Source organism: Eptesicus fuscus, chromosome 18 (assembly GCF_027574615.1).
Source record: "Eptesicus fuscus isolate TK198812 chromosome 18, DD_ASM_mEF_20220401, whole genome shotgun sequence".
Classification (NCBI taxonomy): domain Eukaryota; kingdom Metazoa; phylum Chordata; class Mammalia; order Chiroptera; family Vespertilionidae; genus Eptesicus; species Eptesicus fuscus.
Window position 1 is genome coordinate 7,850,746 of NC_072490.1, and position 15,091 is coordinate 7,865,836.

General features: G+C 46.6%; 1 protein-coding gene across 3 annotated transcripts in view; it reads right to left on the reverse strand.

Moving 5' to 3' along the window:
- Nucleotides 1–15,091, reverse strand: part of ULK4 (unc-51 like kinase 4) — a 250,082-nt gene that overhangs the window by 128,164 nt on the left and 106,827 nt on the right. For all 3 annotated transcript variants that reach the window (XM_054729835.1, XM_054729834.1, XM_054729836.1), the window contains one exon: nucleotides 2,347–2,395. In XM_054729835.1, the coding sequence (XP_054585810.1) occupies nucleotides 2,347–2,395 (49 nt within the window). The remainder of the gene's footprint in view (nucleotides 1–2,346; nucleotides 2,396–15,091) is intronic.

Sequence of the window (15,091 nt, forward strand, 5' to 3'; positions counted from 1 at the left end):
ATCTGAAAAAAATTGCACACACCATAGCATCGATAAAATACTATTTTATGCCTAGTTCAGTGGCAAAATTTAGAAAGGACATGGTAATAGTTTACAGAATAACTGCTACAGAGATATTTCATGGATTAGGAAATGTATTGATATAGAGGGGAAAAGTTGAGATTATTCTTCAACTCAAGGACAAAAGTAGAATAGGGGTTTAATAATGTTCTTCAAGGACAGCAATGTCCTGTCCCCAAAAGCAGTGATTTCCAACCGTGTTGGGGGTTTTTTTCTTTACTTTTTTAGCAGCGAGACCTCTTAATAATACACTCTCCTACGAGAAGCCTGAAGAGAGCGCTGCTCCGGCTGGAGGAAGCGCATCCATCGCCCTGCACGTGCCTGCGAGGTCACGGGGCTCAGGACCAGCTGAATTCCTGGCCTGGAGAGTAGAGGTCACTGTCTACCCACCCCCTACGATGCCACAACTCAAGAACGAGGGCTTAAATCATGCATTACTCAACTAAACATTCACTGTGGCCTGTAAAATGCAAAGCCTTCCTAGGTGCTCATTATGCAAAGACTAATCGAGTATGGAGGGGTTTTGTGAACCTGGAGAAGAAATGTCCTATGTGAAGACTTCAGACCTTGAACTGATTGCCAAAAGGTAAGACTTTGTTATCAGTGACCCAAGGAGCTATACTGACCTTAACAGGGTAGAGGCCCTCTTGCCACAGCAAGGGTGAGTCCCCCCGACCCCTAAGGCTCATGGTAGCTCTACAGTCTCTCTGTCTGCAACACGCCTCTCTCTCTTTCTTGTGTGTATGTGTGTGTGTGGTTTTTTTTAATTGATTTGAGAGAGCGAGAGAGGAAGGGAGAGGGAGAGAAGAGAAACTTGATTTGTTGTTCCACTTATTTAGGCTTCCATTGATTGTTTCTTGTGCGTGCCCTGATCAGAGATTGAGCCCACAACCTTGGTCGACACTCTGACCACCTGGCCAGGGCTAACGCCATCTCTTTTCAAACGCAAGACAGATGTGGCCGAGTTTGGACAGCACAGGGTCTTGCCCCTATGCCCGAGCACGTGGCCAAATGCAGCAGCTGACCACGCATTGCTCTCAGAAACGAATCCACCTCCACAACAAACTAGCAAGCAAAACGCTTTAAAATCCCCACTCGAAAGCTCTTGATCTGCAGGTGTCTTCGCCCCCCTTTTCCTCCATTTCTTCTCCTAATAGTGCTTCTAAAATCCCCTTTTACTCTTTGCTTTTATTTTGTTGTTTTGGTGTGTGTTTTTAATTTTCTCAATTACAGGTGACATTCGATATGATTTTGTGTTAGTTCAGATGGACATTGGTTACACCCTTTTACTATGTGAAGCGATTTCAATCTGGGCTCTAACCCACAACCGCTCCTCCCCACCCAGTTCAAACAGCGCAGCAGCTCCAACCAGCTCCTCGGAAAGCCAAAGGGATCTGGCGCCAAGAAAATCACCGCTTTCCCCGTGGAGCCACAGCAACATACAAACAATATGCAGATTAGTGCCTCAGGAGGATGAAAGAAAGCTGGTTTCCCATGCGGAGGGTTAGCAGACCCTCTCAGTTATTGCTCCGACCATGACCAAGGTAGGTTAGGCTGGTCTGGCCCCTCCTTTGCCCCTGGTGCTTCCGGCAGCTCTGGAGGGAAAGTGTTTGGCAAAGGGGGTACCTCCCTCCTCCCCCATACAGGGAGGCATTTCTTTGGCTAAGGGTGCTCCCTTGCTATAAGCACCAACTCGATTTTCAACCTGATTTTCCGATCTGTATTTATCATAAGTAGGGACTTATCAGAAGTGAGAAAAGTCAATCTGCATCCCATTTTAGTCCCCACACGTAGAAACCTTAGGTGAAAGAAAGCCTTTCTTGAACAGATGGCTTCCAATTAAGTTGCATCCTGTGAAGAAATGGTGTATGGAAGCTAAGCCACTCTACATTCTGAAGAAGATTCTGCCCACAGGCATAAAACTGTTGATCTGACCCTGTGACTACAGAGGGCTTCACGTCGAACATGAGAAATTCATGCTGAAGAACAGTGATCATTATTCTTCCCTCCCTCCACAGACCAACCTCAGAAAAAGTACTTTCCACGTTAGATAACATGTGGTCTTCAGTCAACAGAAGTAAAATCAAAGGACTGTGAAAAGAGGGCAGTGTCCCTATGCACTCTCAGAGTGGGACAGAGCGCAGACAAGGAAACTGAGGCCCGATGAGGTTAAGTCAGGTCATGAGGGACACACACAAGTCTTGTGGGCAGTTAGGGTCAGCACTCAACGGCACAACATGGTCAAAACTTTTAAAAGTTTTAAATTTCAGAAGCGTATTTCCTTACCAGGATGACTTCGAAAATGAGTGGGACCAGTTTGCTTTCCTCCACGAGTCTGTTAAGAAACAAAAAGACAACACACGTTAGACGGCTCGTGCGTAAACCGCCGCCCCGCCACGCAGCACCGCCGCCCCGCGTGTTGCTGCTTCAATCCTGTGACTGAGAAACCATCTGATTAAACATGACTCATTTTTAATACACCGAACTACAGCCATTTAAACACGAGAAATACGAAGCCTCTTTGCAAATGACTATTAGTTTAGCCTTATTGATCCGCAGCAAGCAAAATCTCAGAGTAATATTTGTAAATGTAAAATTTTATTAAAATTCACAACCATTATGAAGACTATCAAACTGGGCAAGGCCAGCCAAATCGCGTAACCCATCATCACTGCACACTTCAATTATGAGCCTGTCACACTACTCTTTCTTATGTGCCTCATCAGGCATCTTCTCAGCATTAATGATTTAGTGCACAGTGGTTTTTTTAAAATCATCTTTAACTTTAAAAAGTGTAGGCACCCATCACCCAATGGAATCTAGGCACTTCCCCCATTAAACCTCGTTTAAAAATGTCATCTACTGGAAGAATTTTTCCATGCAATTTAAGATAAAATAGCCTTGATTCAAAAGTGACATCATCTCTAAATAGTCCTTTAGTCCAAGGATCAGTAAACTTTCTCCTGTATGGGGTCAGACAGTAAATATTTTAGGCTTTGCAGGCCACACGGTCTCTGTAGCAACTACTTAACTCTGTCACTGTAATGGAAAAGCAGGCAAAAATAACACAGAAACGAGCAGGCATGGCTGTGTTCTAGTGAAATTTTATTTACAAAAACGGGCGGGATGCCATGTTTGGCCCACAAGCTATAATTTGCTGATCCTGATTCAGTTTAAAAATCAGATTCCTTCATTTTATTGGAATTTACTCTGTATGATAAACTGCAGCACTTAAGCCTGTTGCCCTCGTAGATGCGCGCTGTTTGTCTACTTCACACACTCTGCCAGGTGGATGGAAAGGGAATTTATCACCTGGCCTCCCTCGAGCTTGTCTGTCTAAGATAATATATTGATTAACAAAAAAAAAAGCCTGTGAGACTAGCCCAAAAAAGATCACAGTGTTTACAAATATGTGTTAAGGCAAAGTGCGATACAGAGCGAGTTCCCAAAGACTGAAGCTGGAGAAAGCCCTTCCCCTGTATCCAGCAAACCGAACGTGGTTATTTCTACAGGTTCAATATCGGGGAGAGAAAAGCTTTTGACTACAAACGTTCAATTCATTTACATTCTCTCACTTTCCTGGGCTACGGCAGGCTCAGATCTGAGTGTGAAGCTCCTTACCCCAAGGCAGGGCAGAACGGGAAAAGCAGACACACGAGACCAAGCACAGCTTCAGGCCAGCACCTTCCCGGTTTTCTTGCTCGGCTTCCCAGATGTCCACAATCTCTTTTCCTACATGGGTCTTTTTACATTTTTTCTAATAATATATACTCTCACTAGGCCTGGGCTGACATAGCCAAGCTCATGCGTATCAGAGTTGCCCTAGCAACCAAAGACAAGGAAGTCACAGGGACAGACACCACTGCTTCTCCACTGGTACCTGGAAGGCACAGGTCCCTCCAGCACAGTCACCCCAACATCAGATCTAAGCATCCACTCCCAACACCAGACTTCTCATAATAGTATCTTAAAATATAGCCCTGGCCGGTGTGGCTCAGGTGGTTGAACGTCATCCCATTCACTGAGAGGTCACCTCTTTGATTCCCAGTCAGGGCACCAGCCTGGATTGCAGACTCGATCCCCAGTAGGAGGTGTGCAAGAGGCAGCCAACAGATATTTCTCTCTCTCTCTCCCTCTTCCTTCCTCTCTCTCTAAAAATCAAAACATATTTTTAAATAAAATATATTCTATTATTAACATACTAGAGGCCCGGTGCATGAAATTCATGCATGGGGGAGGGTGTGTGTGTCCCTTAGCCCAGCCTGCACCCTCTCCAATCTGGGATCCCTCTCACAATCCAGGACTGCTGGCTCCCAACCGCTCACCTGCCTGCCTGCCTGATTGCCCCTAACCGCTTCTGCCTACCAGCCTGATCACCCCCTAAGCACTCCCCTGCCAGCCTGATCAACGCCTAACTGCTCCCCTGCCAGCCCGATTGCCCCTAACTGCCCTCCCCTGCTGGCCTGGTCGCCCCTATCTATCCTCCCCTGCCAGCCTGGTTGCCCCCAACTGCCCTCCCCTGCTGGCCCGGTCACCCCTAACTGTCCTCCCTTGCCAGCCTGGTTGTCCCTAACTGCCCTCCCCTGCCAGCCTGATTGCCCCTAACTGTCCTCCCCTGCCAGCCTGGTCGCCCCCAACTGCCTTCCCCTGAAGCCTGGTCCCCCCGCAACTGCCCTCCCCTGCAGGCCTGGTCCCCCCCAACTGCCCTCCCCTGCAGGCCTGGTCCCTCCCAACTGCTCTGGCCTGATCGCCCACAACTGCCCTCCCCTGCCGGCCATCTTGTGGCAGCCACCTTGTGTCCACATGGGGGTGGCCATCTTGTGTGTTGGAGTGATGGTCAATTTTAATATTACCTCTTTATTATATAGGGTTATTAAATAGGATGACTACATCAACAACCTTAATTCATTCTTTAAAATTACAACGCGTGCTCCTTTGGGTCTCTACAGGATGAGCAAGCTGACCTGAACCACCTCTGAAGTCTCTTTTAACTAAATTCTAACACTCCAGTCCTTACATTCTTCTGAAAACAAGCAATCATAACAACTTTGCTCTTTGATTTGACTAAGGGGCAAATCATTTAGGGCCACATCTGGTAAATAAAAAGGGAACCCACACTGAATAAAGCTACTTTTCATTAAAAAAAAGATTTCTATGACATTTTCTGTGATTCATGGACCAACCCCAAATGTAATCCCAAAAGAACACTAAAGCAAGGACTGACCGAGAGCGGCTGTAAACACTGGCCACTATGGAAGGCACTATTTTTGCAGACGGTGAGAAGTGAGCAGAGATGAGCCTACTGGGTATTGACTGGCATCTTCTTCATTAAAGATAATAAAACAGAGCATACCCAAGGGTGTCACACATAGTATTGTTGTGTTGACATTTTTGTTTCAGTTCTGGGGATATAGGGTGGGGCAAAAGTAGGTTTACAATTGTTTGTATGGAAAATAATACAATAATTAAGAAATAATAATACAAGAATAAACTGTTTTGTATACTTATAACTGTAAACCTACTTTTGCCCCACCCTGTCTGTGCACTGGGTAGTGATGTAAAATGCTTTTTATTTTTAACCACAAGTTGTAGAGAAAACATCTGAGACCCACACACTGCAGACGGCTGTGGATACAAGTCATCTGCCTGCAATACGTTCTGAACGTTGGATTTTTAAACTCGGTCTCCTTACTGGAAGCCTTTCCGCTCCCCGCAACGAGCGGTCCCTGCCTGCAGTGCTCCAGCTCAGCTCTGAGCCGTGGGCGCTCAGCTCCCCTGACTGGACACTGGGGGCCGCTCCGGGGTCAGGCCTCTGCAGACACGGAGGACCAGGCTCACCCCTGAGGAAAGCTGATGTGGCCGACTCTCAAGGAGCTGTTCAGGCAGCAAGTCTTCAATCATCAGAGTAGCCTGGACGATCATGATGCAAACGCTATCTTACTTCAGGGCTCGGCCGCGCTGGCCACCATGGCGTTTACGTCAGCAGGATCCTTTTACTGCCTGAGCCTGTTAAACCCTAAACCCCAGAAGAATGAAATGTCTATGGTTTATGAAGAGCCTGGAGGATGGGAAGTAGAGAGATTTATCTGAAAAAAAATTTAACCCAAAACAAACAAAACTGGGATCTTTTTAAAATGTTCCCTCATCTTAAAAGGATTGTGAAGATATTAACGGCAATTCAGTCCCCTTTTCGTCCTTTATTTAGCCATCTCAGCACTGTGTGTCTCAGCGGCTCCAGAAGAATACATACCGCCTTCTCAAACTATTTCCTGGGACCACTTCACCGGGTGGGGTTTTGTTGTTTTGTTCTGTTTGGTGTGTCCTCTTCATTACATCTCCAATAACCCTTCACGGCAGCACTCAGTGACTGTTGACTGGATAACGGGGAGAAGGGGTCGGAATCTTAAAGGCCATCTTGGAATTCTGCTCACCACAAGCCTGACCACAAGCCTGACCTTGCCCTCCACCCCAATTCCAAATTACTCTGCCCCCTTTTTTAAAATCCTTACAGGAGGATATGTTTATTGATTTGAGGAAGGGAGGGAGGGAAGGAGGGAAGGAGGGAAGGAGGGAGGATGAGAAAGGGGAAGGCAGAGAGGGAGAGACAGGGAAGGATGGGGGGGGGGGGGCGGGAGAGAGAGAGAGAGAGAAACCGACCCTAACTGGGGATTGACCGGCAACCTAGGTATATGCTCCGACGGGAATCAAACCCGCAACCTTTGGGCGCATGGGACTATATGCCAACTAACCGAGGCATCCGGCCAGGGACACCCCCTCCTTTTTAAAAGACAATTCGTATTTGTTTCTTTAAATTAGCTGCTTCTGGCCAACTGTGTGGAAACCCAAATAGATGCTGGACTTATAAAAAAATTTCCCCAAAATGCTGCTTAGGAGATTGAGAGTTTGTATTTGTCCCTAACCGAGCGCTAGATGGAAAACAAAGCTTTCATTTCTTATGACTTATACAATTTGCCAGCCTAATAGACCAACAACAGTCATTTTTAAATAAAAAAATCTCTACCATCAGCTGAATTTCAAATTATTGGTTCAGTGAATCAGCTTCAAACAGAAATGGTTTCATAATGTTTCGCTATAGCATGATATTATGTCTACCCTGAAAGCAATAATATTGGTAACATTTCTCTTTGAAATGTCTGCCCTTGCCTGCAATGTTGGCTCATTCCCTTGCAGAGAACTGCAGAAGTTTCCCCGGCAAAGGTACACATATAAAAAATTATTTTTCACACAAACAAGGAGGGGGGCAGGGTTGAGAGTTTAGCAGCGTTAGCACATAGACTTGTTAGATCTGGTTATTTTACAAAGATCTATGGAATCCTCCTTATGGGCAGGCATTGTACTTCTTCCCTGAGGAAGTTCACACCCCAGTGGGCAAAAAACATATACGATACAAAAATAATCCAAGTTATAAAGCTGAGGTCTTAGAATTAAGTTAGAAAATGAGGCTACTCCAGAATGCACCCCCTGATGTATGAAAATCTCCCATTGCCTAAAGTAGCATGAAAAAGATAATTTCAGTAAGAGAAAATATGGTTAAGTGAAAAGCAAGTGTTTTTCCCACAGAAAGGAGATCTTAGATGGAAATAAAAGAATAGTATGTTACATTAGCAACTCTGCAAAATGCTTTTCTACCTATTACCTCGACAGATGCCCAATCCAGGCCTGTGGTGATGCATGGAGCGAGGCCACCAAATGCTCCTATCACAGAGAGTGCGGCAGGAGAGACGAAGAGCTGGGCCGCTCGCTGACACTCGCCCCTGCCCTCTCCTACCTCCAAGTGCTACAGGGTGTCTGCAAGTCCTGGGCTGCCAAGGGCTTTCGGGGAACTGTTCCTGCATGGGCACCCACACTCCTGTTATCCAGTGGGTTGTGGATTGTCACTAATGTTAATGTCTGGTAAGAACCACCAGCCTGCCCGGCCGGCGTGGCTCAGTGGTTGAGCGTCGATCTATGAACAGGTCACAGTTTCGATTCCCAGTCAAGGGCACATGCCCGGGTTGCAGGCTTGATCCCCAGTAGGGGGCATGCAGGAGGCAGCCGATCAATGATTCATCACTGATGTGTCTGTCTCTCTCTCCCTCTCCCTTCCTCTCTGAAATCAATAAAAATATATTTAAAAAAACAAAAAACTAACCACCAGCCTGTGTGTGTGTACTTAATGAATCGATGTCTTCCTAATTATAGAAAATAATTAAAAATTGTAATGATTTTCTATAACTGCTTACATAAAGTTATTTATATAAAATATAGAAATACAGAAGCATAAAATATATTTTATGGAGTGTTATGTTTGAAAAAATGGAAAAGCATTACAAGGAAAATACTGTAAAAAAATCATTAATAAGTTTTGATGTACTATTTACTTGTCTTGTTTTCTACTCACATAGGTCACTCTCTCTCTTCTCTATTCACATCGGTCACGCTCACCGCTAGCCACCATTTGTGCACGTCCCCCGTGTCACTCGGACAGCCTTGCCCCACTTGCTGTCTAATGACCCTGCGAGGCTAAGTCCACTCCCCAGGGAGAGACGCCGGAGCTTCCTCTGGGGAGGTAGCACTCAGTGTCGCTCACCAAGCCCATGACGGAGCTGGGATTAGAACTGGAATCTGCCTAATTTCACAGCCTGTTAGAGACACGGTGTCAGGGGAGGGGGTGGGAGGGAAAGTTCAGATCATAACACAAATGTTGGGTTTATTAAAAACCTTCCTGTGTCATTACATAGTCCTCTCAAATATGAACCCTTATACCAGCACAGCTTTCTAGCCCACAAAGTATTTAACGAGTCCTCTTGATGGAGCCTTGCTCTCCATTTTTCATCAGCTCCTTAGAAAGCAAACCAACGTAGTGGTGAAAGGACCACTCCTAACGCGCTCAGCTCTTCCCCGGGCCTAGCTCCGTGCTTCCTTCCGATGCGACAGCACCGCCTGCTTCCCGCTGCGACGGTGAGGCGGGACACGGGCTGTGGAGGGGAAGCGGCCCGCAGAAAGCCCTCTGTGAAGACACACACGAGCTGTCTTATTACTGTTGCTTAAAATGTCTTAGTGAACATTCTTGCACATAAATATGTGTGCGTATCCTTTACTATTTTCTTAGGATACATTCGTAGGAGTAGAATCAGCGAATATTTAAGGTTTAACACATACTGACAGCCTGCTTGTCACAAAAGACGTAGTAATTTATGAAAGTGCACGTTGCACTGGACTCTCAGCAAGTGCTATTCAAAACCTAACCCATGTGGTGCCCGGAGACGAGACCCGGGTGGTGAGCACACAATGAGGTATACCGATGCGGTATTGTAAAGCTGCACGCTGAAACGTATGGGATGCTATTAACCAATGTTACCCCAATCGATTCCATTAAAACAGTATTTTCACTCTACCAGTTTGCTTTTTAAAATTATTTTAATGGGCCGAAACCGGTTTGGCTCAGTGGCTAGAGCGTCGGTCTGCGGACTGGGGGGGTCCCAGGTTCGATTCCGGTCAAGGGGATGTGCATTGGTTGCGGGCACATCCCTGGTGGGGGGGGGGGGTGCAGGAGGCAGCTGGTCGATGTTTCTCTCTCATCGATGTTTCTAGCTCTCTATCCCTCTCCCTTCCTCTCTGTAAAAAATCAATAAAATATAAGATAAAATAAAATAAATAAATAAATAAATAAAATTATTTTAATGGCATTTTCTTTGATTACTAATAAAGGTGCTGCTTTTTCATGTTTATTGTGAGAAATAGCCTTTTCACTCCTTTGTCCGTTTTCCCTTTGGGCCTATTCTACTTCAGAATGTCAAGATACTTTGCAAACAGCTGGGCTGTGCTATATCTATGACTCCAAGCAGAAGGAAGGCAAGCATGCGATGGTGCATTCGGAGGGTGCAAGGTGTCTCGGAGCATTACCTCACTGAAGAACCCCGCTTGGCCCGCTTCCCTGCCTGGGTTTCTTCCTATGTAACATGCGATGGCAAAGACCGCTGAGTGGTAACACATGTTGGAGATGGTGATGGTGTGCTCAGGAAGTCAAAGAACATTTGTAACTCAGATCACTGTTTAGTCTGGCAGCTCTCGTGCTCTTTAATTATTTGACAAAGGCCCTGTCTGTACAGCCAACACTGCAATATAATCTGACCAATAGCTGTCTTCACATGAAATCAGAGGACTTGACATTGAAAGGGAGGAGGACTGGGGAGAGATGAGAAGCGAACGGCGAGTCTATGCCTTAGGCCACATGTTACACTCCATTCTGTTGGGCTTCACCTGTTCCAGAGTTGACTGACAGTGACAGGTCTTTGCAAACTGTTGACAGGCAATGCACGACTTTATCAAACAACAGCAAACGTCTGCAGCACACTGCCGATTCCAAAATGGCAAACTGCCCTGGTAAGTCACCAAAAGGAAGTGCAAACAATGCAACGGAACTGTGATGCTAAAACTTGCCAAATATTATCAAGGGATCGATTCTTTCAGACTTCAGAAGGTACGCTGATCAAATCAAGAGACTTTGATTATTATGTCTACGGTTAGGATGCCAGGAGCTGATGGCTTTGCTGGCTGTAATGCTCAATGTTTCAATGGTCAGAAAGCTTGAAACCTTGACCTTGACTTCCCATTCTGACAGCCCAGGCTAGACCTCCTGCAGTAAAATCACTATGGGACTTGAGCGCTAGTGGTTTTACAATGCTTTCACGCCACCTCCACAATGGCCACCGACTTTGTAGAACAGTCTCTAGCTCTGTCTAGTGGCCTGGGAAGCTTAGGGCTCTGGACTGTGAAGCGCGAGGAGGAGATGGCCAGAGCCCTGTGGGCCGTACCCACTGCCCACCCCTCCAGGGCTCTGGCAAGTTTCACTAGGAAAGACCTGCAGAGTCACAGGTCCAAACGATGTCTCAAAGTACAGGTCTCAGCAAATAATGAGCAGGTGATCAAATATGGCCAGCGGCATAAAAGACCTGAGATTTAACCACCATTCTAAGTACATATGTAGCAAGGAACTGGATGACACCCACTTTAAGCAGGAGTTCAAGCAGAACACATAGGAATGCTCCAATAACATATACAACCCTAACTCATAAACCCCCGCCCCTGCAGCCTGGAGGACCAGGCTAGAACCCACCTCTCAGGAGGGTTCCAGAGAGAACAGGGGGATCCAAACAAGTGAGTCCCTCTGTCCCAAAGAGCTAAACATAAATCATAATTCTGAACATACTTAAATGATTTATTAGGGAAAATGTAACATTTTCCACAGGAAAAATGTCTTAATCATTTTTTTAAAGATAACTGTAAAAAGAGGAACTTGTTAAAATAATGACCACAATAATCACAATACTTAACCATTTTTACTATCTATTATCTTAAAATAGAAAACAAAGGACAGTAATGAATGACAAGCTCCAAATAGAAATATGGAAATAACAAGGCATTAGTATAGTGCTAGTATCTATTATATACCAGTCGCTATGACATGCACTGACCACCAGGGGGCAGACGCTTGACACAGGAGCTGCCGAGCTGCAGTGACTTGGCAGCGGTGGTTCTCAAGTGATGCACCCCGAAACCAGAGAGGAGGGAGCCCAATTCCTCGCAGCACCGCGCAATTCCACCTTTGGCTGTGAGTTATGTTGTTGCTGGGGCACTATCAGCCCTGAATCTGGTTTACCGTACATTTGCGTTTGCGTTCCACACCCTGTATGACAGCAACTTTGCAGAGTGCCCTCTCGCACTCCAGGACCCCTCGGGGGATGTTGGAGAGCCAGTTTCCGCCCGATCCCTGCAAGCCAGGCCAAGGGACCCCCACCTGCCGGAGGGACCCAGCTCACTCCGCAGATGCTTTTCAAGCCACGGTGGCGCCATCCCAGGTTTGACTGGCGGGGGAAGGACCGAGGGAGTTTGGCTCCAGGGCATGTCTGGCCCATCTCGCCCAGTCCCGCCTGACGGCCACCTCCTAATTAATTTCCTTTCAATGTGCACAAGTCTATGCACCGGGTCACTAGTTGTTTCTATAAATATTATCAAAATAGTTATTTCCAATTACCCAAGTAAGAATTTAAAACACGACCTTTTAATTCATTGCCTTATCACTTTCAAAGTCTTTCCTCACCCCGCCCTCAGGTGCCCGGTTTCTAGGTAGTTTTGTGACTAACTGCACCACCACTTCCCAATCTCACTTTCAAGCATCCCAGCTCCCCAGCTCAGTGGCCCTCCCTCCACATGGCAGTGAGCTCTCACACTTCCCCTGGGGGGAACACTGCAGGAGGGATCCACTGGGGTGCGGACATCCCCCTTTCTCCATCAGTTACCCGTCCTGCAAGGTCAAGGGTCAGGGAAGCTTTTCCAGTAACCTGTCAGAAGTAAATACATTTGGCTTTGCAGGCCACATGGTCTCTTTCAAAACTGCTCAATCACTGTGAACACAAGAGCAGCCGCAGAAGATAAATGAACGAATCAGTGTGGCCCTGTTCCGGTAATATTTTATTTACAGAAACGGGTGGTCGGGATTTGGCCCACCAGCCTCTGTGCTAAATCATTCTCATCGACAAAACGTCACTAAAATACCCCTCATCCTATAAACAAGCAGAAAAACACCTCTGACCCATCGTCTCCCTATTTTTCAGCTGCCCTTTACAGCGAACTCGCCCTGGGATTATCGATCTCCCCAGGGTCCACCTCATCATTTCATCCCCAATGCACTCCCAGAGGCTTCTGCCCCCACGTGCCACTGGAAATAACCCCTACAACAAGCTACTTCCGCCACCGACTGTAATGGCTCCTTCTCCGTCCTCACCTTCCTGACACTCTCAGCCGCATGTGGCACTGTTATCATCCCCTGCCTCTGAGGGTCCCTGGAAGCCAGAGGCCTGTTTCTTTCATAATGAAGCTGCATTTGACACAGGCGGCCAACTCCCCCACGTCAACCTTGTGCCCTTCTCGAAGAAGCTCCCACCACCCTCTCCAAAACAGCTGACCCAGCCCCTCACTCTCCACTCGCCCACCCAGCGGCACTGTCCTCTGTGCCTCTCCTCACTGGCTGGAACTGTGGTTTCTTCATTGGTTTCCCTGTGCACTGTCTATTCCCCCGTGCAATCATCAGCTCCACGAAAACCGGGACCCTGTCTGTCTGTACACCTGGGTGAACAGAGCTACTTGTGGAGTGAATCGCTGAGGGAATTAATAATATTAACTTTTCTTGCAGGTAGAAAAATATCAAAGCTGATGTGCTCTCAAGTTCCAGGATTCCACAGTGGAAACAGACTCTGAAGAAGAGAAAAGCAGCAGACGACTTTTCTTGTGGGCAAGTAAAGAAACACATTAGGGCCCTGACAGGTTTGGCTCAGTGGATAGAGCGTCGGCCTGCGGACTGAAGGGTCCCAGGTTCGATTCCGGTCAAGGGCATGTACCTTGGTTGCGGGCACATCCCCAGTGGGGGTTGTGCAGGAGGCGGCTGATCGATGTTTCTCTCTCATTGATGTTTCTAACTCTCTATCCCTCTCCCTTCTTCTCTGTAAAAAAAAATCAATAAAATATATTTTTTTTAAAAAAAGAAAGAAAGGAACATGTTAGGGGGGATGTAAGGTAGCATTCTGTTAAAAACAACGATCTCCCAGCTCCTATTTAAACACAGAAGGAAGGAACTGTGAATTGCTGCTGATTGCAGCCCCCGAAATACCAGGGCCACTCTGTCCAAAGACTTCAACTTGTGGACGAAAGGGGCCGCATGCTGACCTGACAAGCTCAGGGGAGGCCTGCATGGCAGTCTGCAAACTCAGAGACCTAAAGTAACCACAAAGGATGGTCTGAAATTAAACTTTAACTACAAGCAGTTATGGTGGGCAGTTATGTCCTAGGCCGGTATCTTCACTGACAAGGTCAACCTTTACCTTAACTGAGCCTATCTGTCTTTTTGCATCTATGATGACACACCCTTGAAGTGACTGGGTAACTTGTAACTTCCCTTTTTCTGGAGCCCCTGGGGCACAACCGAATGTGGTGGGCGCCAGGACAGATACCACAGATTCCTTCATTATCATGTTAATTGTTCCTGCACCCACCTAAGTATGTGTCCATCATTTTACTTTTTATCCAATCCCACCTTTTGCTTTATCCCATCTCCTTAATGGATCACCAATGATTTTCATGTAACCCACCTATGTCCCTCCTTTGATGGCAATGTATAAAAATAGATGTAACCCTGCATTCTCCGAAGCATTATCTCAATTCGTTGAGGTTCTGCTTCCCGGCATATGTCGACAGTCTGGCTCAAATAAACTCACAAAAATTCTTTACAGGTTTCAATGGTTTTTTTACGTTAACAAACTAAACGCTGGTTTCCGACACGTCGTGTAGTGAGTGGCTCCACTGACAAAGGGACGTCTCTGCCAGGCCTGGTGCCACTCCCTGAGGAAAGCTGTCACTCAAGTCCACGCAGGACACAGGAGGAAAACTGAAATGGCCGGCCTCCAGCACACAGGGCTGGAATACGGATTCAAAAGATTAACTTGTTTCTAACCAGAGAGAGGAACGGTCTCAGTGAACCCAACTGACGCCCGCAGAGTAAGGACAGGCAGTGACATGTTTACCAGGCCACCGTGACTTCAGGGGAAATGTCTGTGACGGTAAACAACGAATTCAAACAATTACTGTTGATTGTCCTCACAAACAAGTTTAAGAAATATGGAATGCCTTGGATCAAACTCCTAAGGTCTTAGGTTGGTGTCCTTCCATAATTCTATCAGGAACAGAATTCGGGGGTAGGATGGGAAAATTAATTTAACACTCACTCCGGGAGTGCTTCTGTAAAAACTGAGCCGAGTTACGGTAGGAGTCCCGATGATGAGCTATAGCCTGATCGGCACAATGAGGAGGGATTTCCACCCTGTGAGGGTGACTTCCATCTGAGCAGAGGAGGGTTTAAAACCTAGGAGGACGAGGGAAGGAAGAGGTTGAACTGAACCAGGAACCTGGATTATCTTACTAATCAGAACTGCACCAGGCGCTGCCACCGTGATGAAAATCAGAGGAACAGGTGTCA